The sequence below is a fragment of the Myotis daubentonii genome, chromosome 12, assembly GCF_963259705.1.
Source record: "Myotis daubentonii chromosome 12, mMyoDau2.1, whole genome shotgun sequence".
NCBI classification, from domain to species: Eukaryota; Metazoa; Chordata; class Mammalia; order Chiroptera; family Vespertilionidae; genus Myotis; species Myotis daubentonii.
The window spans coordinates 68,197,294-68,221,306 of NC_081851.1; the positions used below are offsets into that span (position 1 = coordinate 68,197,294).

The 24,013-nt window shown below is 42.4% G+C and overlaps 2 protein-coding genes across 6 annotated transcripts in view; one reads left to right on the forward strand and one right to left on the reverse strand.

Moving 5' to 3' along the window:
• SUPT7L (SPT7 like, STAGA complex subunit gamma) overlaps positions 1 to 1,973 on the forward strand; it is a 10,478-nt gene extending 8,505 nt beyond the window's left edge. For all 3 annotated transcript variants that reach the window (XM_059660266.1, XM_059660265.1, XM_059660267.1), the window contains exon 5: positions 932 to 1,973. In XM_059660266.1, coding sequence (XP_059516249.1) covers positions 932 to 1,194 — 263 coding nt within the window. In that variant the 3' untranslated portion in view covers positions 1,195 to 1,973. The remainder of the gene's footprint in view (positions 1 to 931) is intronic.
• On the reverse strand, positions 810 to 23,678 carry GPN1 (GPN-loop GTPase 1). Of its 3 annotated transcripts, none has more exons than XR_009448019.1 (15): positions 23,523 to 23,678; positions 22,015 to 22,108; positions 19,768 to 19,807; positions 18,908 to 18,974; positions 17,995 to 18,032; positions 15,552 to 15,630; positions 15,283 to 15,377; positions 14,058 to 14,103; positions 13,100 to 13,246; positions 12,317 to 12,399; positions 10,792 to 10,831; positions 9,909 to 9,999; positions 7,589 to 7,696; positions 3,613 to 3,858; positions 810 to 1,166 (listed from the first exon to the last, which is right to left on the reverse strand). XR_009448019.1 is itself a non-coding variant. In XM_059660269.1 (15 exons), the coding sequence occupies exons 1-14, from the start codon at positions 23,631 to 23,633 to the stop codon at positions 3,776 to 3,778; spliced, it is 1,122 nt and encodes a 373-aa protein (XP_059516252.1). In that variant the 5' UTR covers positions 23,634 to 23,678; the 3' UTR covers positions 810 to 1,166; positions 3,747 to 3,775. The 3 variants fall into 3 exon arrangements, 2 of the variants coding, with proteins under 2 accessions (XP_059516252.1, XP_059516251.1); XM_059660269.1 differs by having other exon boundaries at positions 3,747 to 3,858; XM_059660268.1 differs by lacking the exon at positions 810 to 1,166 and having other exon boundaries at positions 1,618 to 3,858.
• Positions 23,679 to 24,013: the final 335 nt, after the last annotated feature.

Sequence of the window (24,013 nt, forward strand, 5' to 3'; positions counted from 1 at the left end):
TCAATGCTCAAAGGAAGCAAACAGCGAATCCTCCAGTGTGGCATAAACAGAATTAGGCCATATTTCTTACAACTGTGTGGCAGAGCCTTTCACCATGGAGAATGCCCACAGAACAGTATTGCTGGACACACAGAGGGCCTTGTTGCAGACTTGGGGGCCATGTCTCTTTTCAGCAGTCCATGAACTGCTAGCATTGTGGCGTGATCATTAACTTTTCATAATGAGATAGGACCAGGGACCCAAACAAAAGGCAGGAAAACAAGGCAGTCCCATTAAAGGAAGGAAGGACAAGCAAACATAACTGAGCAAGAGCCTGTGGTTGTGCCTGCCTTTGGGCCATGAGACAGGGAATCTTGCCACATGCATGCAGTTTTACTTCCCTGGTTCAGAAAAATGGGGGTGGATGAGGAAGGGTGAAGGAAGAAGTGGAAAGGAAGATCTTCAGAGTTGGTCTAACTTTTTGAAGCAGAGAATTATAACCATATTCTCCAGCCAATAGTCAGAATATAAGCTGAGCTCAAAGGCCATCAGTCTGCTCTGCGTAGGATATTTATTCTACTTGGTTCCAGAATTGGCTTACCAGTACAGTGGGTCCTCGGGTTACATCAGAGAGCCGTTCCTACGGCTCAGTGTAACGCCATTTTTGCCATAAGTCGGAACCCACCTACATAAGCACCTATGTCACTCACATGGAGCACATACACAGCAGTAATGAAGTGAAACAGTAAAAAAAATTTAAAAGATAACAATTCCTGACCTTTACTTGTGGTAAATAATAAAAAAAACCATAAAGCACATATGTACATACGTCGAAATAACAGAACCTTTTTTTTTTATAAATAAATGGGAGGTGACGTAACCACGAAACGATGCACATCTTGTCCGACGTAACCCGAGGACGGTCTGTAGTTATATGTTCTTCCATTTTTAGGTACAGAGGTAAATGCTTCCCCTCTTTGGAATCTGGCGCACGTGAAAATGGAGCCTCAAGAGAGCGAAGAAGGCAATGTCTCTGGGCACGGCGTGCTGGGCAGCGACGTCTTCGAGGAGCCCATGTCAGGCATGAGTGAAGCTGGAATCCCCCAGAGCCCGGATGACTCAGACAGCAGCTACGGCTCCCACTCCACTGATAGCCTCATGGGATCCTCCCCCGTTTTCAACCAGCGCTGCAAGAAGAGGATTAGGAAAATATAAAAGGAAAAGAGATTTCCTGTCCAAACCTACAAACCCAACAGAAAACCTGATATATTCAGATTTGTTTCCATAGCGATTTGACTCTTAAACACAGTGGATTTTCCTGATTTCAGTGAAATTGGACTTAACCAAACAAGTTTGCATATTACTTTTGCATTCAGTTTTTGTAATTTTCCACACCAGCCAAGCCACATTTTACAGGTATGTCATGATGCTGGGATGGTAATCAGGAGGTCAGAGCACTGTCTTTGACGGTTGTCCTTGTGACTAGACCCGTTGCTTAGCTTCTCTAAGGCCATTTCTCTTGCACAACTGAGAACTGTACCACTTTGACCCATGTTGCAGGGCTGCTGTGAAGACTAAGATGCTATTAAACCTCAAAGTTGTGCTTGAATAAGATTCACAAGTAAATGTATGCTGGTATCAGATGTCAGTTTTTTTAATTTACTTCATGTTTGGTTGTCATTGGGAATCCAGTACTAACACCTAGCAAGATATCGCTAACTCTGCACAACTTACCCATCTGGAGTCTTTCTAAAACTTTTGTTGCCCATGAAGTCTCATAAAACCAAGTCTATGGTAACACAGCCTTTTTGCTTATCCAGACAGCCCTCTCCTATCCCATCCACAGATTTTTTCCTTGTTTCTTTAGATTTGTTCCATCTATCCTCATCCTTATCTTTATTTCCACTAAGATTTTTAAAATATTTTCTCTATGTACATTTATTTGCCTCTTTCATTTTCTCCTTTGTGAATAAAACAAACAGGAACTGTCCAAAGATAGGTTTGTGTTTATTTGTTGCATCTGCTTGGCCATCAGAGGCCAGCAGTCCCATTGCTTTGCCAGAATTCTACATCTGCAAATTGTGCTTCTACGATGGGTAGCCTCTAAAAAGAGGCTTTCTACTCTACATCATATCCTGACCTTTACTATTGTCACTCAGCCATTCCAGTACTGCCCTACTTAGCATCTGATAATCTCAATCAGTACTTATTATGTAAATGATGCAGCATCAGAATAATTAGGAGTAATTAGCACACATGTGCTTTATGCCTTGGTAATAGGTGCCTGCGTGTTAAATTTTGCTGAAGTTTATGGATGCAGATTACTAATCTTGTGCAATTTAGAGCACTCCTTTAATCAAGACCAAAATCAAGACATTATGCCTACCCTTATGGAGCATATAGTATAGGCCATACAAATTATTCTTTAAGGAAAAAGTATTCAAAGGCACTAAGGGGAAAACCATGTATGTTCAGAGTTTTGCTGTGCAAATGGTTTCCTCTTATAGATTCAAAATTTTAGACCAGTGGTTCCCACTAGGTACAGAATATTGAAATTAATACTTCATGGTAAAAAAAAAATGCTTTTATTTTTAGAATGTTTAAATTGGAGAAGAGGCACCAGATGGTCAAAGTTGGGGTCCTCTGATAAAGCAGGTCATATGGCTGATACCTGAGAGTCATCTGGCCTAGAATTGTCCCAGGTTGTTTGGGTTGTTAGATCAGTGGTTCAAACAGATTGCTGGGCCCCACCCCCAGTTTCTGATTCAGGTCTTCAGTGTTCCCTTTCTAACAATTTCCCTGGTGATGCTGATGCTTCTGGCCCAGAGACCACACTTCCAGAACCACTGGAGGACAGATTAGGCAGAGAAAAATTCCTCAGGAGAAATGCACTACATTTTGAGATACTGTGAAGAATGGAGGCAGGGTAAACCATGATTGTTATATATGGAATGTACACCTGACCCAAGTCCATGGCCTTCAGAAAATCACCAAGCATATTTTGCATTAAGTTCAAAGTAAAATGCAAACAGGGCCTGGCTCTATACCTGGTTACCAGGTGTGTGTAACCAGGAAAACTTCAGTAAACATCACCTTACTGAGTCAGGTTTGGGCATGTGTCTTTAAACCTCTCTGATCAACAGAAGTGAAATTATTTATAATTATATAATTTTCTTATTTTAAATTCTGACAGGCAGGCTTATACCAAAGTTAAAATTAAAATCTCTATCCAAGTCACCATCAAAAACAGGATTCTTATTATGTTTTGTCCACTTTCTTCAACAAACCTATAATGAGCTACCAAGCATTTCATATCAACATTGACTGGTTGCCAAGGAGAGACTCCACTGCCACTCTGTACAAGCTCATGTTTCTTATCTCCCATTCTGCTAAAAGGAGGGAAACTCATGGGTCAAGGGCAACATGCTTGGGAAATAGAGGTTATAAATACTGCCTAGTAATAGAGATCTGAAGTGAACAATATGTTCTCTCTTCCATCCGTTAGCAGCAAAAGTACTTGAGTTCAAATGATAAAACGTGAAGGTTTACAGGCAGAACACCAGCATCCAAGAACAGTCAGAAAATCCTTCCTTGCAAAATCCTAGGGAAAGGCCACAGGGAATCAACATCTACCTGCCAGGTCCAAATTTCTTCTATCCTTGGCTTCACTGGAGTCAGGAAATCTCCCTAATAAGAGAAACTCTGCTATTCTGTACAAAATTGTTCTTTATAGGAACCCCAGTCAGAGGTAAGGATAGTTTCTTCACCGAGTTCCAAACTTTTGGACATCTAGAAACTATTTGTTTCTCTTCCAGTACTGTGCCATTGATTCTTGCATAAAATTCTGGAACGCTGGCTCTTCATGACTTTCCTCCGTAACTGCAAGGAAAGAAAGGTCAATTCTTTTTACACTCTCCCATTAGGCAGGTAGATGAGACCTGCTGCCACCCGTCCATCAGACACAGTACTCTGTTTCTAAGAAACTAAGTGTTCACTTCTCCCAGTCAGGAAAAATCTCCCAGAGCATGCTTACCATGTGGCCCAAAATGTACAGTTTCTTTTATCTGTAAGTGGGGGAAAAACCCCCCTCATAAAGTAACTAAAATGAGGTCCCACTTCTAAGTATTTTCATCCAAAGGAAATGGAAACGTATGTCCACACCAAGATCTATTAATGAATGTTAATAGCAGCTTTAGTTATTAGAGCTAAAATCTAGAAATAACCCAAATGTCAACCAGGTGGTGAATGCATAAACAAACTGTGATAGATCCATATAATGGAGTATTACTCAACTGTAAAAAACACTACTAATACATGCAACAAATCACAAAAGCATTATACTGACTGAAAAAAGTTGAATGCAAGTTAAATACTGTCATTCCAATTATAAGACAATCTGGAAAAGGCAAAATTATAGGAACAGAAATTAGATCAGTGACTGCCAGGAACTAGGTATGCAGGAAGGGACTGAATAAAAATGGCTTGAGAACTTGGGGGGTAATGGAAGTGTTCTGTATATTGATTATGATGGTGGTTACAAGACTCTATGTGTTAAAACTCCTCAAGAGGCGCGCGCGCTCGCTCTCTCTCCCTCTCTCTCTCTCTCTCTGTCTCTCTCTCTCTCTGTCTCTGTCTCTGTCTCTCTCTCTCGCATGCCTGAGCTTTTCCCATCCTTTTCTTCTTCCCCAAAGGCACCTTACCTTTGCCTTTCTCTCTCCTAAGCTCCAAGGGCCCTCTTGGAGGGCCTCACTTCTACTACCTCTGTAACTTTCTAAATAAACTTTCTCTTATAATTTGGGAAAAAAAATGTACAACTCACCAAACTAGAAACTTTTAAAAGGTGGGTTTTACTCTATAAATTATACTTCAATAAATCTCTTTTTGGAGAACCAAGATGGCGGCATAGGTTAACGCCGGAGTTTGCTGCTTTGAACAACTACTTCAAAAGTGAAACCAAAAAACGGAAGGGACATCACCCAGAACCACAGGAACGCTGGCTGAGTGGAAGTCCTACAACTAGGAGGAAAGAGAAACGCACACGGACACTCAGAGGAGGCGCAGTGCTGAAGTCAAATTCTGAGGTGCGGAGTGCGCGGAGCGGGCTGGCGGCGGAGGGCGCGGTTGTTGTTTTCAATCGGGAGGGAGTCGCAGACTCTGAGCACCAGATCCGGGCGAGTCTTTAGGGACCCAGACTCAAACGGGAGAAGTGGGACTGTCTGGCTTCAGTCAGAGCGAGTGCAGCTTTCTCTCCGAGCTCTGCAGCGGGTGCTGGGACTCAGAGAGGCAGAGCCCCTGGGGACAGGACTGAGAGCCACCATAACTGCTCTCTCTGGCCCACCCTGTTGATCCTGTGCGACCCGCCCCACCCAAGCCCTGCACAGAGGCATTTGCCGGATAGCCTCAGGCAAAGGCTAAATTAGGACCTCCCTAGAGGACAGAAGTTCTCTCACTGCTGACACAGCTGATTCTCATAGCCACTTGGCCTGGAGGTCAAACCCTCCCTGGAATTACCTACAACAATCAAGATTTAACTATAAGACTGCGCACAAAGACCACTAGGGGGTGCACCAAGGAAGCATAACAAAATGCGGAGACAAAGAAACAGGACAAAATTGTCAATGGAAGATATAGAGTTCAGAACCACACTTTTAAGGTCTCTCAAGAACTGTTTAGAAGCTGCCGATAAACTTAATGAGCTCTACACGAAAACTAATAAGACCCTCGATCTTATATTGGGGAACCAACTAGAAATTAAGCATACACGGACTGAAATAACGAATATTATACAGATGCCCGACAGCAGACCAGAGGAGCGCAAGAATCAAGTCAATGATTTGAAATGCGAGGAAGCAAAAAACATCCAACCGGAAAAGCAAAATGAAAAAAGAATCCAAAAATGCGAGGATAGTGTAAGGAGCCTCTGGGACAGCTTCAAGCGTACCAACATCAGAATTATAGGGGTGCCAGAAGATGAGAGAGAGCAAGATATTGAAAACCTATTTGAAGAAATAATGACAGAAAACTTCCCCCACCTGGTGAAAGAAATGGACTTACAGGTCCAAGAAGCGCGGAGAACCCCAAACAAAAGGAATCCAAAGAGGACCACACCAAGACACATCATCATTAAAATGCCAAGAGCAAAAGATAAAGAGAGAATCTTAAAAACAGCAAGAGAAAGAAACTCAGTTACCTACAAGGGAATACCCATACGACTGTCAGCGGATTTCTCAACAGAAACTTTGCAGGCCAGAAGGGAGTGGCAAGAAATATTCAAAGTGATGAATACCAAGAACCTACAACCAAGATTACTTTATCCAGCAAAGCTATCATTCAGAATTGAAGGTCAGATAAAGAGCATCACAGATAAGGAAAAGCTAAAGGAGTTCATCACCACCAAACCAGGATTATATGAAATGCTGAAAGGTATCCTTTAAGAAGAGGAAGAGGAAGAAAAAGGTAAAGATACAAATTATGAACAACAAATATGCATCTATCAACAAGTGAATCTAAGAATCAAGTGAATAAATAATCTGATGAACAGAATGAACTGTTGATTATAATAGAATCAGGGACATAGAAAGGGAATGGACTGACTATTCTTGGGGGGGAAAGGGGTGTGGGAGATGTGGGAAGAGACTGGACAAAAATCGTGCACCTATGGATGAGGACAGTGGGTGGGGAGTGAGGGCGGAGGGTGGGGCGGGAACTGGGAGGAGGGGAGTTATGGGGGGGAAAAAAAAGAGGAACAAATGTAATAATCTGAACAATAAAGATTTAATTTAAAATAAAATAAAATAAAATAAAAAATAAAATAAATCTGATCACATGAGGCACTTTACATGTTAGCATCCAATGCATTGGAATAAAGAGAAGTTTGCTCTTGGTCATAGCGAGGATCTAAAAGGGCTGTTTCAAGAAATAGATTCTGTTCACATTCCATAAAACTATGCCAAGTTAACCCTTTTGGGTTTCCAGAGCCATTTTAACCTCAAAGTGTTACTTGCAGTCTCTTCTGACTAGTTCAGGTCTGCTGAGGCCTCCTTATGTATTCTTAAAGCAATTACAATAAACAAAATCCTAGATTCCTCAGACTGAGTCAGGACCTAACTTGAGAAGACAGACTAATAAAAGGCCTGTAATCAGCTCGCTCAATATTAACCATTCAGCAGGAAGGCCAGGCACTCCCAATGCGTGAGACTCTTTCCTGGTGCTATACCTTAACCATCTCCTCTCCCCCCAATTTTTTTTTCTTTTTTGTTAATCCTCACCCAAGGATATTTTTTCCATTGATTTTTTTTCTTTTTAGACAGAGTGAAAGGGAGGGGGAGAGAGTGAGAAACATCAATGTGAGAGACACATAGACTGGTTGCCTCCCATACACACCCAGACTGAGGCTGGCGGTCGAGCCTACAACCGAGGTACATGCCCCTGACCAGAATCAAACTTGCAACCCTTCAATCTGCAGGACAATTCTCTAACCACTGAGCAATTGGCTACGGCTCCTCTCCCCTATTACTGGATGCATATTCAAGACCTTCTCTTAACAAGAAGGTCCTGACCAAACTATATGAGGATAAGCAACTAGTCTGTTTCATGAGCCACCTCTCACCTCTGTGGTCAATATCATCAGTGTCGCTGTCTGCTTCTTCATCTTCTTCATCCAAGGTTCCCCGAGTGAGGATCAAGTCAGAAGGGTCCCGCCCAGAAGGTAAGCTGTCTACAGAGAAAACACCAGCAGCATGTCATGAACACATGCCTCCTCCAAAAGGTGATTCTGAGTCGGTAAGTAACTACAATTTTTAATTTGGCTGGATGAAAGTAGTCATGATAAAATGCAAGATACTACTTCTCCCAAATGTATTGTTAATACCACATAACATTCCAAGTCTAATTCACAAAGTGCTTTCACTATTCTAATAAGAGGTCTTTTTATTCCAAAACCGGTTTGGCTCAGTGGATAGAGCGTCAGCCTGCGGACTGGAAGGTCCCGGGTTCGATTCTGGTCAAGGGCATGTACCTTAGTTGTGGGCACATCCCTAGTGGGAGATGTGCAGGAGGCGGCTGGTCGATGTTTCTCTCTCATCGATGTTTCTAACTCTCTATCTCTCTCCCTTCCTCTCTGTGGAAAATCAATAAGATATATATATATAAAAAGAGGTCTTTTTTAGGTTTTGTTTTTCTTTAATATATTTTTTATTGATTTCAGAGAGGAAGGGAGAGGAAGAGATAGAAACATCGATGATGAGAGAGAATCATTGATTGGCTGCCTCCTGCACACTCCCTTTTGGGGATCGAGCCTGCAACCCGGGCATGTGCCCCTGACCGGAATCAAACTCAAGACCCTTCAGTCCACAGCACGGCATTCTAACCACTGAGCAAAACCAGCTAGGGCTGAAGATCTTATTTTTAAACTAAGGAAAATAATTCTCAAGTAGCTTGTCTTAGTAGGAATGTCATTCTTTATAAAAATATATTTTTTTAATTGATTTCAGAGAGGAAGGGAGAGGGAGAGAGATAGAAACATCAATGATGAGAGAGAATCATTGATCAGCTGCCTCCCACAGGCCCCACACTGGGGACCGAGCCCACAACCCAAGCAAATGTCCTGACGGGGAATCCAACCGTGACCCCCAGGCTCACAGGTTGATGCTCAACCCCTAAGCCATGCCAGCCAGGCTCACTCATTTTTACTAGCTGACAGCTTGGAACAGACGATGGACTTTCTTATGCTCAAGACGTTTGAGCAGATCCAGGGTGCTGGTGAGTCAAGGGTCAGTGTGGAGCACCGAGGAAGCTTCCTGGTGGAAATTAAGTCCAGAAAGGGTCGGAAGAGAGCACCGTGTAAAATGACCCAGAGTAGAGGAACCAGGGTATTATTCAGAAATAAGATGGGTGGGGGGAGATTATGGAAAACTGAATATAATAATAGAGGCAAATTCCCTACTGAGGGAAACTCCATAGGGCTGAGCTCCAATAATCAGGAAGAAGTATAATCAGGTTATTCCTTGGCAGGGGATTCCGCCTACAGGGGTCGGTTTCGGTAAGAACCTGAAACCGTGCCAAGTAACCTAAAGCCATGGGAGGACATGACCACTCTCTCTTCAGGTGCCTGAGAGGTCAAGGAGGATGAGCTGGGGAATAGGGTGTCATAAAGCAGCAGCAACAAGGGGCACAAAGCTCAAGTGGCCCGGCCCTGAGAAAGGATGACGGCATGGTGTGCCAACAGTCACTGCTTCATTCTGTGCCCAACTCAGAATTACACAACTGTACTTGTGATTTCCCCAAGTGACTGAGTGAAACTCCTCCAACTTTTAGCAGGTTATCTGAGGACAGCAGACCCTTTGCAACAGATTTAACAGTTGCCACTTCGTGTATTCATGAGTGATTCCAAAGACCACAGCACATAGGAATTGATGTTGCTGAGGTGTGCAACCAGGACGGCATAGGCAAGTTCATGTAACTGGTCAACCCAGTCCATTTCTCGCATCTCCTCCAAGCAGGTTTGCATGTTCTCTACTAGGAGTATAGCAACAGCTTTCCTGACTAGAACTTCACTCCTTTAAAGGCCAGCCCATCAGTAAGTGTGGATGGGTGGGAGTGTATACATTTATCTATGGGTACCAACCTAGAAATCCCTAGAGAATCAATGACAAAACTAACTCAAAAGTAGCAGAATAAAAAAACTAATGTACAAAAATTAAAAGTTTTGTACACACAAGCATCATCAGAAGATATAATCGTTCAAAAAAACTATTTTCAACACTAAAAAGAGGAAAAAAATCCTTGAAATAAATTTAATAAGAAATATGCAAACCCCACAAAGGAAAACATCCCCCTCTTCTCTTTCCGCTCTTAAATATAAGTGTCTTCCTGCCGAGTAGAAATAACATACCCACTTTCAGTCCCTAACACCAAAGACCCTCCAATACCTGTCGCAGCTCCTGTGTCCAAGGCAACAGAGCCCATATCTTTCTGAAGGCGTTCTAGTTGTTCTTTCTGCTGCTGGCTCTGTGCACTGGCCTGTACATGTAGAGAAAGCTATCATTAGATTCAAAAAAGAACCCCAAGTCAGATGTATCTTCTGACTGGAGATGACCAATTATACAAATGCCAGAGACTTCCTAAACATTGAGGCAGATAAGGGATGGCTAATATGGATAGAAACACTGAGCAGTATGGGCCCTGATTAGCAGTTCAGGCTGGCGGGCTCTGGAGACTGAATCAGAAGTTCCAGGAACTGGACACAAATACACCAAAAGACCGCTCAAGCAGATACAGGAGGAAGACTCGGTGATATGGAGCCCAGTGCGGCCAATGGGGACAGGACACCTGATCCGTTGAAATGAGAGTTGTGAGCCACCTCTCTTTTCCTAAACAAAACTCTACAACTAGCCTTTAAATGGACCTCGGAGTAGGGGCGGGAGTAGGGTGCAATAAGGGCTTAGCACATATAACAAGAAAATCTGATTTAAAAAAATTTTTTTTAAATATATTGATTTTAGAGGGAGAGGAATTGGGGGAGGAGGACACATCAATTTGTTGGCATATCAGAACGACACTCTAACCAATTGAGTTTCCTTGCCAGGGCAGAAAAATCTGGCTTTTAAAACTTCAAATAAAGAAAAGTTAAATAACTTAAGGGGCCTTTGTACATCCAGAAAGCACACATAGACATTTACAAATTTAAATTAAAAAGTATCTAAAAGACACACTGATGGCTGAAACAAAAGTATTAATGGCAAGAGGATAAGTGTATGGTTTAAGGTTGTTTTTTTAGTGGCCCTAAAACACACAAACAGCCCCCTCTCTTACCAGTGATTTCTTCAGACGTTCATATTCAGGACGATACTCCCTGAAAGAGAAACAATTTCTAAATTGCCGTGTTTAAAATATGTCCTGCCTGCCCACACATCCCTTCTGTTTTCCTAGGGATCTGAAAATAAAAAAAGGTCTTACTTAACTGAACGTCAGGCATAACAAGTGTAACTCACTGAAATGCTATCCCTATGGAATTAAAAGCCAGGGTACCACCCTAGCCGGCTTGGCTCAGTGGATAGAGCGTCAGTCTGTGGACTGAAGGGTCCCAAGTTCAATTCCGGCCAAGAGCACAAGCCTGGGTTTCGGCCTCGATCCCCAGTAGGGGGTGTGCAGGAGGCAGCCGATCAATGATTCTCTCTCACTGATGTTTCTATCTCTCTCTCCTTCTTCCGTCCTGTCCAAGGTACCTGTCCTCACCTGGGAAACTAGAAAAAAGAAAAACGTCTGACTGCTGAGCTGGAAAGATTAACTCTAGAGACAATGACTAATGAGCTTATTAGCATTCATATGGATAAACATTTGAGATGAGTAAAAGAAGCGAGGACTGCTGGGTTTAGGAAGCCCAATATATATTAACTTTTAATTATGTGGTTTTAACAGGGCAACTATGAAAGGACACAAAGCAGTCTTTTCCTTAAGGCTTTGATCACACACGATCACACACACACACACACACACACACACAAAACCCTTATCTAATGAATCAAACTCAAAATAATGTGTCTGAAAACCACTATGGGTCTGTTAGGATCTTGCTATTTATGGGGCCACAGGAGCATGTGGGGATGCAGCAACTAACAGGCTACAGATCTACATGCTCTGACTCCACTTTCCTTTAGGTAAATGGAATTCCAATATTAATTATGACAAGTAATAACAATCACTTATTATGAAATGTGCTGACTATGTGTCAGCAATTGCACTGGGTGCTCCAGATGTTTTCTCAAATAATTCTCACAACAACCTTAGCAATACATGCTATTATCCCTGAACTACAACTGAGGAAACGTGCAGAAGTTATTCATTAAGTGGAGGAAACAGAAATCCAACTCTTAACTGTCTGACTCCAAAGCATTAAAGCTAATGGGGTCATCCAATGTGGAAAACAGCCAAATCAAGTCCGCTGCCTATTATTATAATAATGTTTTACTGGAACGCCATGGTCATTCATTTATAAACTGTCTATGGATGCTTTTTTGCTACAATGACAGAATTGAACAGTTGCAACAGAGATCACAAAGTCCACAAAGTCTAAAATGATTATTATCTGGCTTTTCACAGAAAGTCTGGTGACTCCTGCCTGCTCTTACTCATTAAATACAGTGAAGATTTTACACTCCTATTTTTTAAAAACAGTTAATGGGGATTAGTTACCCCTAAGTGTGGTCAGTACACATACGCATGGCAAATGTAATATATATGCTATGAAAACCAAAATGCTTTGCCTGGCAAAATTGCTATCGTATCAGCATTGTGGGTCATTAAGAATGTCATCAATAGAATTGTCCTTTGTTCTCACCTTTCATATTCCTCCGCAGCACTGGTGACTTGCACAAAGAGTTCATCTAAGCCTGTACCCAGAACAGCAGACACACCTACCACCTGACAAAAGCAACATTAATGCCACTGAGCAAAAAGATGTATATTTTTTAATGGTGTACATTATTTTGTTCAAATTTCATTAAAATCTTCAAAAAAGTTCAGATACTTAAAGAAGTCTCTAGCAAAGAATAAAAGCTAAACCAGAAAGCAGCGTGTCTACTAAAAAGTCATGGCAATAAGTCTAAGGAAAATAGAGAATTGAACAAGAAAGATAATTAGGGACAAACAAGTAGCAGGGCTTTTTATCTATTCTCTATCAAATCAAACCACTGTGTGTTCTCTATGAAAATTAGTATCTCAGTGCCTTTACTTGGGCAATTAACATATGCTCTGCCACCCACACCCACTTTTGCTTATACAAATCTTACCCTTCCTTCAAAGCATACTCTAAAGCTATATCCTCCAACATTTCTCATGTCAAGTGATCTTCCCTCTCACTACCATCAGGGCCAAATTCCAATCTTTCTTAATTCTGTTTTAATTCTGTGTGTAGCCTTCTCTTCTAATTAGACCATAAACTCTCTGAGGGTAGGGTCTCTATCTATTCATCTATAAACCTCCAGTATTTAATAAGTTAATGCTTTAAAATTTACTTTTCAAAAAGTAATGAATTTCCTTCCTAAGATGGTTCAAAGCCAGCCCTATTGGGTTAAGATGTTATCTAGGGAAACTGTTGGTATGAGCAGAAGAGAAAGTTTACCCTGAGTGAGCTGTAAAATTCATCTAACACCAAGCTCATCGAGCGAGTCAGGTTACTGACATATGTAGTCTCTTGATTCAAGGCATCTTGGAAAGCCTCAAAATCTTGCATCCATTCCACTGCAAAGCTGTGATCAATGATGTCAGTCTGCAACAGAGAGAAGCCAACTATGAGAAACCAGAGATGAGTTTAGAGACCAAATAATGCCCCCCCCTTTTTTAATTAAGTAGTGATAATAACAAGCAATTATTCAGGGGTGAGGGGAGGTAGAAAAGGGTATAGGGGGACAAATAGTGATGGAGACTTGACTTGGGGTGATGAACACACAATAGTGTACAGATGATGTATTATAGAATTGTACATCTGAAACGTATACAGTGTTATCAACCAATGTCACCCAATAAATTCAATAAAGAAAGAAAGCAATCATTCATATATTTTCTTTCTCTGCTTTCCCCAGTTCCTCTTCCACTACAACAAGCCATAAAGAACCAAGATTGCTGTATAGTGTTAATTAAATGAAGTTATATGTTCTCTTCACTATCCACTGCCAAGTCACCATGACCACAGTGGATGCCAGCCCATTCCAGGCTCTAAAGTCAACTAGTTTGCTGTATCCTAGCTATCAATCAACAGGGAAGTTTTGTCTTTTTGTTTTAGTTGCCAATAGACTAGCAGTCCCATCTCCGCCCATTGTCTCGATTCTGAGGAATAATCCACACCCTACAAGTGAGGGGCTGCTCTATCTAGGCTGAAATAACTTGGGATGAAAGTCAGTGATAAATATTCAATCTGACTGAATCTTCGCCCTAGAAGTGCCCATGACTGTTTCAGTTAAGCTTGAATCTACTCTCCTGCCTCTAAATAACATTTCCCACCTATTCCAAATCTTCCAATAACACAAAGTTCTGATGAAAAACAAATACAGGACTGAATCACAACAGAAGGATCCACTTACTTTATTCATGACCACAATGAAAGGAAGCTTGGTTTTGTACAAGATGCTGAAAAATCAAACATCAAAACATTATTAGTAAAAACACTGCAGCTCTTGTTTACCATGTCAGTCAGTTGGAATTGAGTAAAGGGGACTGAGTTGAGACTCGAAGTATAAGGTATCCATTCTTACAAGGCACAAGTCCTCCTCTCCCAAGAGAAAAACCACCCCCACCATCACAACAAACACACACACATAACTCTCTTTCTTTAAGAATGCTTTGCTACTGATTCTATTTTCTGTGTGTGTGTGTGTGTGTGTGTGTGTGTGTGTGTGTGTGTGTGTTTGGTTGCTTGTTTTTACCAAATAATTGTCTTTTAAACAACTAATATAAAAATGAGCAAATGGCCCTAGCTGGTTTGGCTCAGTGGATAGAGCATCAGCCTGTGGACTGAAGGGTCCCAGGTTCAATTCCGGACAAGGGCACATACCTGGGTTGTGGGCTTGATCCCCAGAAGGGGACGTGCAGGAGGCAGCCAATCAATGTTTTTCTCTCATCATTGATGTTTCTATCTCTCTTTCTCTCTCCCTTCCTCTCTGAAATCAATAAAGATATTTTTTTAAAAAAATGAGCAAATGCTGTCAGTCATCAGATTTCTATTTGGACTAGGATTTCTTGCATCAAATAAGAGACATCCCTAATCATACTCAAAGGGGCAAATGTTGGTGATGGCTTTTCTGTACCCCCAAAAATCCAATTCTCTCAGCTTCAATAACGGCATGCCTTGCTCCTAGATCTAATGTATTCACATAACCAGTGAGGCATGTCCTTCCTCTCCTAATCATGCCGCCGTTGGGGCAAACCTGTGTATTTTAGAATTATGGATAAACCTTTTTACTCATAATCTCTCCCCATGTTATAATTTCCCATGTTATCATAATACAGAAAAGGAGCTCTGTTTTATTTAGACTTGGATTTCACTGAACTGGGAGCAACTACCAGAAGATTCATACTCACACACTACCTCTTTCTGTAGCAAGCAAGGAGGAAGATGAGAAGCTGCTGACAGAGAATGCCAAGAGCACATGTGTCTCTTTTCTCTTCTGACCCCTCCCCAACTCACAACCACTAAACTGAGTGGCAAACCTGAATGAGCACAAATCTAGGGATACGCACTCAGGACTCAAAGAAGAAGAGGAGGCCTCATACCTTGATGTAATATCATGCCCAGCAATAATCAATTACCTGCAGGCATAGAGCATGTTGGACATGAAGGTCACTGGGTTGGTACTTCTTGATGTGTCCATTACATAAATGACAATCGTTGGAAATGAGGATGCCTAAAGCCACAAAATAATCAAAGCCTTAGCCAGAGGGCTCATGATCTGTTCCCAGATTTTTCCTATCTTCTTTAGCAAGAGAGAACCACTTTACAGAGCTTCTATTACTCCCTTCTACATAAGGTCCCAGGCAATAAAAAAAGTCTAGCTCTCAGTAATACCTACAATACTCACCAGGGCCTCTGTGATGATTGTCCCAGAAGCTGACCAGGTGAACACTTCAATCTGTCCAGGTGTGTCAATCAAGACATATCTGTGTCAAGAAAGACCATTAAAGAAGTATTACACTTGTACAATGCTGAAAATATCCAAACTACTGGTTATCCAAGATTGGAATACCCTCTTCACATTGCCAAGTCTACCTTCCTCCCATTGTCTTTAAAATGCATACCACATTCCCCCAGGCTTTGTTCAATGTCCAATATTCATGCTAATGGATAAGAGCAGCAGTGCAGCCTGAACCGGTTTGGCTCAGTGGATAGAGCACCGGCCTGCGAACTGAAGGGTCCCAGGTTCGATTCTAGTCAAGGGCATGTACCTTGGTTGCGGGCACATCCCCAGTGGGGGGAGTGCGGGAGGCAGCTGATCGATGTTTCTCTCTCATCGATGATTCTAACTCTCTATCCCTCTCCCTTCCTCTCTGTAAAAAATCAATAGAGTATATTTTTTAAAAAAAAGAGCAGCAGTGCATAAATTACTGCAAATGATCACAGGGGACTGTGTGATAGTTATAGATACACATTGCATTAAAAATGAGATTGCATTAAAAATGAGATAAGAAAAACCAGAATATAAATCTCTTGAGAAACTATCCAGTTGCTTAGGGGAGGGGGTGGGACAGGCGAGTGATAGCTAAAGAATACAGGGTTTCTTGTTGAGGTGATGAAAATGATCTAAAATTGCTGATAGCTGCACAATTCTGTGACTATACTAAAAGTCAGTTTGTCTACGGCCATACCACCCTGAACGCGCCCGATCTCGTCTAAAAGTCAGTGAATTGTACACCTGAAATGGGAGAATTTCATGGAATGTGACTTATATCTCAATAAAGCTGTTTTAAAAATGAGCAAAGAATTTAAATACACTTCTACAATTATATACCAATGACCAATAAATAGATGAAATGATGCTCAATATCATTAATCCTTGAGGGAATACAAATCAAAACCACAATGCAATACCACCTCACACCCACACACCAAGACAGTTATAATAAAAAACAAAGATATAACAAATATTGACAAGGCCGTGGAGAAACTGGAACCCTCATGCACTGCTGGTGGGAATGTAAAATGGTGTAGCCAATAGGAGCTGGGGAAAAAGAAAGATTGCTAATGTGTATGACATTTCTTTTGGGATAATAAAAATGTTCTGAAATTAGACAGTAGGAATCAATACACAATTTTATGAGTATACTAAACACCACTAAATTATATAAAGGAGTGAACTTTATGGTATATGAGTTTATATCGCAAGAAAGATTTTTTAAAATATATTTTTATTGATTTCAGAGAGGAAGGAAGAGGGAGAGAGAGAGAAACATCAATGGTGAGAGAGAATCATTGATCAGCTGTATCCTGCATGCCCCCTACAGGGGAGCAAGCACACAACCCGGGCATGTGCCCTTGACCAGAACTGAACCCAGGATCCTTCAGGCCACAGGCCGACACTCTATTCACTGAGCCAAACCAGCTGGGGCTCAAGAAAAATATTTTTTAAAACTACCTCTTTTATGATACTATTTTTGCAAAACACCTTATCCCTCCATTCTTCTACTTATGTATATATGCACAGAAACATGTGAAATGATAGTCACTGGTAGTAATAATAATGATAGTTATTTCTAGTGGGTCTAGTGGGTGATAACTGCACCTTTTAAATTATGTATGGTTTGAATTGGTTTTTTAAAATATATTTTTACTGATTTCAGAGAGAAAGGAAGAGGGAAGGAGAGAGAGACAGAAACATCAATGATGAGAGAGAATCATGGATCAGCTGCCTCCTGTGGGGATCAAACCCACAACCTGGGCATGTGCCCTGATGGGGAATCGAACCACGATCTCCTGGTGCATGACCTCTGAATGATACCAACCAAGTTGAATTCTTTGTAAGGGTCATATATCTTTTTTTATAAAAATAATGAATTATCTTTTTTTTTTAAAGCAAACCTATTAAAAACCTATTAACAGTTAATCTATTAACAGTGGGTAATAATAAACAAATATTTTATTTTATATTTTGAAAAATTTAAAATTAAAAAACAATTATTCTCTCTGATTTATGTAAATTATATTCGTTTAAGAGTTAGAAAGATGTTTCAGAGATTTTAATGCCAACAAGTATGGTTTCCCAAAAGAAAACAGAGACAAAGTTTCAAAATATCTCCTAAGAAGCCATGGGCATATACCAAAGAGGCTGGGGATAGAATACTATTAAATTTAGCTCTACACTATATAGCATCTTAATGATTTTCTTGACTATCTTTTTTTTCATTTCTAATAGTTTCATCTTAACCTAAACTCTTTCAAAACTTAATGCTAACCCAAAATCTTTCCAAAAAGCCTAGAAAAGTGTTAACTACAGAGTAATAAACAGGTGCTAAACTGAAATCACTTACTTAGACATGTTCTGGGCCTTCTCAATAAATTTCATCACCTAAAAGAAAAAGATGCCAATTACAACAGGAGCCGATTTCAGCATAAAATCACAGGGCCCTCTCCAAGCGGCCTGCTTTATAGGTACCATCAACTATTGAATCTCTGTGTTCTCAATGTTAGGACACCAACTAATAAACTCACTGAACCACAGAAACACAGCCACATCAGCAGCACTGCAGCACCCTGGAGCACAGGGCAAGGGTCTGAGAAGCTGATAACTGTCTGTCACAAGTTTAAAAAGCCCCATTATTTTTCTGTTCCATGCCTGCTAGCTCATCTCTCCCCTCATCCCTTTACTCCATCCTCAGGGTAACACTATATGCCAATAACAGATCAAGAAACAAACACGGTCTCCTGTATTTGTTTTACTGGCTGTCCCAAATATTAAATATGAAGTGTTCATAAAACTGATCATCCTCTCATACTAGTAGCCTATTTCTCTGTCTACCAAAATGCCTATTTATTTTCTACTGGAGATCCGGTGCACGAATTCATGCACAAGCGGGGTCCGGTCAGCCTGCCCCAGTCGGGGTGATCAGGCTGGGCTGGCCAGGGGAAGGGGACCGCCAGGGGAAGGAGATGCGGGAGGTTGGCTGGCCAGCCCTGCCCCTAATTGGGGTGGGGGGGCAATTAGGGGCAGGGGCAGCCAGGGGGAGGGGCCGAAGGCGGTTGGCAGGCCAGCCCCACCCCCTGTCCAACTCCTGGTCAAACTCCCAGTCGAGGGGACAATTTGCATATTAGCCTTTTATTATATAGGAGGATATTTATATCCCAGGTTAATTGCTCTTCTTTCCCAATGTTATCAAACTAAGGTATTTAAGAGCCACTGGTTTTTACAGTCATGCCTATATGAGTGAAAACAGACAGACATACCTGATCAAATCTAGTAGCAAAGAGATTGAGTGAGGTCACTATGCCACCATTGGGTCCAAGTCCATATCTAGACACTAAGTTGAGGATTTAAATTGTTTATAGATGAAATGAGATGATAAAGTTCATACCCAGGACTTCACTCACACAAACATTATAATATTAATGGTCCATTAATGAATATTGGCAAGCTAATCCTTGACTTAGTATGTACTACACAGCTGTAACTTCATAGGAAACATTCATCAAGGTCTTCTTCATTTATTTGTTGTTTTAAGGAGGGCCAGGTAAAATGAACAAACTAAAGGCACCAAAACATAATAGACAGATGCATCAGGCAGTGACAGCCTGCTAGCATTAGCTATTACGATCATCTATATAACACTCCTTGCTCTGATCCTCACTAATCAAGCAACTTGCTGATTATAATTAGTTTTCCTACCTAGACTTACCTAGAGGGAAAGTACACATTTCACATAGCAATGTACCACGAGGTGATCCTACTCATTTCTGGGTTTCCCAGTTTGAAGAGGTGATGACCAATGGATGTAGCTTCCAAGACAATGCTACTTTCTGGGTCCTAGGCACGCTACCAGCTAGCTAGCCTCTCATTATCTACGCCCTCTAATTACAACAGCCTGCCATCTGGGAATTTGGTAAAAAAACTAAAATCGCAAGCCCAAAGAATATTTCTAATCACCTACAATACTTTTTCCCAGCTTCATCTTTCATTTTCCTAATAAAGTGACTTTAAAGTAATCAAAATGATTTTGCTAGTATATTTCACAAGGAAACCCAAAAACTTTCCTTCAAAGCTGCAAAATACAGAGAGTCAACACCAAAGAAGACGTAAAAAAGGATACTGTTTCATGACTTCTTTATACTTCACAGTGTCACGAATATCTGGGGAGAGAGGGTGAAGAATTAATTAGAATTTAACACATAAGAAACAATATAGCTTGAGGCTCTCCACCAATAATATCCTAAGCCAAGAGGTCTCTCAAGTCATCTCTGATCCCCTGAGGAAAAATAATAAGTTTCCCTCTAAGCATGAGTTACTTTTCAAATTTGTTTTGTAATTTTTAAGCCAAGATCATTGAACTGTGATGAAAAAGAAGCAAAATTGTGAGGAAAAGAATGGAAGGGCAGAAGGTGTCCTGTACTTTCTCTACCAGCAAGAAATGAAAAGTAGCTTTTAGTATTCCCTTGTCAGCATTCTCTTCTACCAGCTTCACAATGGTTCCTGTCCTTACAAGGATAGCTGTCAAGTCCCCCATGAAGAATGTTAGGTTACAACTTCTCAAGCTACGGTTGAGATGTTCTGAGATAGGGAGAAAAGTTTTATGCACTTAAACACCTTGTCAGTAATCATATGAATAGAAAAAGGGCGCTAAATCAAGAAAAAACTGTTTATTTCTTATTAACTGCTACTGATAACAAAGGTAATGCAGACATGATTTTTAAAAAGGAATTAATTTATCCAGTAATATCTAACTAAACCTATCTACCAGTCTATAAACCTACCCTATCAACTATTAGAATTCCATCCTTTAAGTGAGATGGGAGATTTTTTCCCCCAAATCCTTTGCCATATATATATGTGTGTGTGTGTGTGTGTGTGTGTGTGTGTGTGTGTGTGTGTGTATGTGTGTGTGTGTATGTATATACGTGTATATGTATGTGTGTGTGTGTGTGTGTGTGTGTGTGTGTGTATATACACATATATCTCCAGCAAACCTTCGGCACAGAGGACAATGCTCACCTAACTGAGCCACACTGGCCAGAGCACAATCTCTGCTTCTTAACATAAGGCCTTCCTTTGTTTGGGTTGTAAGCATCTTGACAGGATTAAGAAGAGATAAAAAGATTACCACAGTGAAAGTCTAGATCAGGAAGCCTAGATCCTATCAAGAAACATGACACTGGATCACATCCATTCTCATCTTTTTATAGTCACAGATTCCTATTAGGATAACTGGGAACCTCTCCCCAAAACAATGCACATAGGCATACCTATGCACATTTTTCCATGTAACTTTGGGAGTGGAAGCAGGTTTCCTACAAATCATTAAGTGAAATACCACACAAAAACCATTATACTCTAACTAAACTTTGAGAAAAATCTATATATATATATAAAACCCTAATATGCAAATAGACCAAAGGGTGGGACAACCAAACAATCAGTCACTATGACGTGCACTGACCACCAGGGGGCACGCACGGAACATAAAGGGCCACGGCGCAATGGGGGAGGTGGGGGGGGGGGCGCCAGACCAAGGCGGGGCGCCGGTCACTGTCATCCGGTGAGCCTCTGGTGGTTACTGAAAATTCTTTGCTCCTACGCACTGCGGTCCCGCCGTGCTCACACCTGTGCTGGTGTCGGCCCTGCTTACACCCGCTGCCAGCACCAGCCCCGATCACTTGGCACTGTCAGCAGGTGCGAGCGGCGACTGCCAGCCCCAATCATCCCTGAGGGCTTCTCCACCTCCCCCTGCTCCTGAGGGGCAATCAGGGCAGCAGCCGCAGCTCGCACTCATTGACAATGCCAGCCCTGCTCACACCTGCTCCTGGTGCCGGCCCCAATTGCTCCACATTGTCAGCAGGTGTGAGTGGGGTCAGCACTGTCAGCGCATGGGAGCAGGGCTGCCGGCAGACGGCAGACAGGGAACCGGGGGCCAATGCAGGAGGGGCTGGGTGGGGGCATGGAGGATGGGCCAAGTCCTGCCTCTGTGCCCACCACAGCCTTGTGGTCCACAGTTCAAGGTGCATGAATTCGTGCACTGAGCCCCTAGTAAACTAAATAAAGAGGTGCATATATCAGAGCCGGCTGAAGGGTTTAGGGCCTAGAAGTGAGAAGCCACTTCATTTTCCCAAACAATAGCCTGATACCTCAGGGTCAGAAAGGAGAAATAACACTGAGTAGAAAGGAAACAAAGGGAAAGGAGTAAACAGAGAAAATGTGAATAAGGCAGAAGCCTGTTCAAGAATTCTAGCAAATCCATGGGAAATGAAAGTAGGTAGTTTAGAAAAAAATGAAAGCATTGAAAACTGGCAGGCTGGAAAGTTTCCATTCCAAGAAACTTTATACAAAACAGTAGTTTACTCACCAATATTGGCAGGAAAGGGAACTTCATGCACAGCTGGGTCGAGATTGATCACATAAGGTGGAGAGCCTTGGCTATGCAGATGTCCTGTGAGCCTCTACAGAGATGTGAGGTGCGGGATGGAGACAGACAAAGAGGGCATGATAAGAGGACAAAGGACATTTCCCTCCATCTGAAATACTCACCTCCAACATTCAACTCTCAGTTGAAATGCAATTCTTTCTTTATTACCCATTTAACAGAGCCTCCTCTTCCCTCCATCACTTATTTACTTGCTTTGTGTGGGGTTTTTATCCTATCACCTCCAATAAACCAGTAGCTCCATGAATGCAGAACCTTGTCAACCTCATTTTCACTGTATCCCCATTGCCTGTGTTAGACTCAAAATGATGACAGTAACCAGGCAGCAAATGCTCCGAAGAATGAAAGTTTTGCAGTTTCTTTTACTTATGCATTTGGAATTAAGGAGGAAGATGACATAAAGTTGGAGAAAAAAGGCGGAAAGTGGATGGTTAATAAGATTACATGCTCTCTTGAAAAAGAGGCATTTCAAAGGTGAGTTAACCCAGATGCGCACACACACACAAAAAAAAATGAACAGGACTTGCTTAGAGCACGTGTAAACATTTTACCAAAGAAGTTATATGATGGGGTGTGACTACCCACCAAGACCTGCCCAGTTAAGAATTTATGATCCATATTATCTCATTCCTATGTGGAATCTAATGAACAAAATAAACAAAATAGAAACAGGCTCATAGATAGAGAACAGACTGACAACTGTCAGAGAGGTAGGGGTGCAGTGCTGGGTGAAAAAGGTGAAGAGGTTAAACAAAGAACAACACTCACAGGCACAGGCAACAACCGCGATTGCCAGAGGGGCAGAAGGGTAGGGTTGGTAGAAGAGGGTAAAGGCGGGATAAATGGCGAAGGGAGGAGACCTGACTTGAGGTGGAGAACACGATACAATATACAAATGATGTACTACAGACTGGACACCTGAAACCTATGTAATTTTATTAACCAATCGCACCCCAACAAATTCAATTAAAAACTAATTTATGATCCAATCACCCTGTGAGGTTAGAAATAGAAACAGGCTCATAGATAGAGGACAGACTGACAACTGTCAGAGGAGAGGTGGGGTTGCAGTTATTACACTTACTACGGCACCCCTTTTCTGTTCACACAACAAATACCTAATTCTTTAGCCATCTATACCGAAAGCCTGTGTGGTAGCACTCTGCACTATGAATCGCGTTACTTGTAAGTCAGCCTCTGCCTTCAAGTCAGCAATTTTGCCGGCAGGACAACCGCAGTACCAGGCGGTAAGCGGCACCCGGTATGCACTCCAGGCGCCTTGCTGAGCCCAGGCTCCGGTGCAAGGTCTCGCGAGGACCCCCGGAAGCCACGCGCCGGCCCTCCCGCTCCTCGGGAAGCCCTCCCCTCCCGTTTCCCGGCCTTCCACCGCCTCTCGCGCACACCTGCTTCGCCCGCGCCATGTACCTCACCTGTACGAAGGTGGTTTTCCCAGACCCCGCCATCCCCAACACCAACAGACACACTGGGGGCCGGGGACCCCCGGACGCCTGAGGCCCGGCTGCAGCCGCGGGCGCCGCCATCTTCCTCCTGGCTCCGCCCACTCGACCATCGAGACGTCACGTGGCTAGAGAGACTTCCGCCGCGGCGGCTGGGAGACAGAATGGTACTGGCTCCGACCGCTCAGAAGAGCACCCTCCGGTCCCGACCGGGCTCGGGAGCCAACCGGGAGCCTTGCCGGGGGAGTGGAGGCGCTGGGAGGACTGGAGCGAGCGAACCGGAAGAAGAGCTCGCCGTCGCACGGCCTAGGTTCGCAGGAGAACCGGACGAGATGAGATCCGGAGAGCAGGGCTCCCACGATGCAAAAGAGAGTGCATTTCACATCCGGCCCCCAAAGGAGCCAGGACTAGAGGCCGGAGAACCGACTGCTAGGGCTGAGCCGGGCGAGGGGTTAAGCCGCGAG

What these genes read in the sequence shown, in the direction of transcription:
- GPN1 (XM_059660269.1), bottom strand. Translation starts at nt 23,633, where the DNA reads ATGGCGGCGCCCGCGGCTGCAGCCGGGCCTCAGGCGTCCGGGGGTCCC. An exon ending in GGAAAACCACCTTCGTACAG is followed by an intron (nt 22,109 to 23,522) that starts GTGAGGTACATG and finishes ACATCTCTGTAG; the next exon opens with AGGCTCACAGGACATCTGCA. An exon ending in CAATCATCACAGAGGCCCTG is followed by an intron (nt 15,378 to 15,551) that starts GTGAGTATTGTA and finishes TTGTGGCTTTAG; the next exon opens with GCATCCTCATTTCCAACGAT.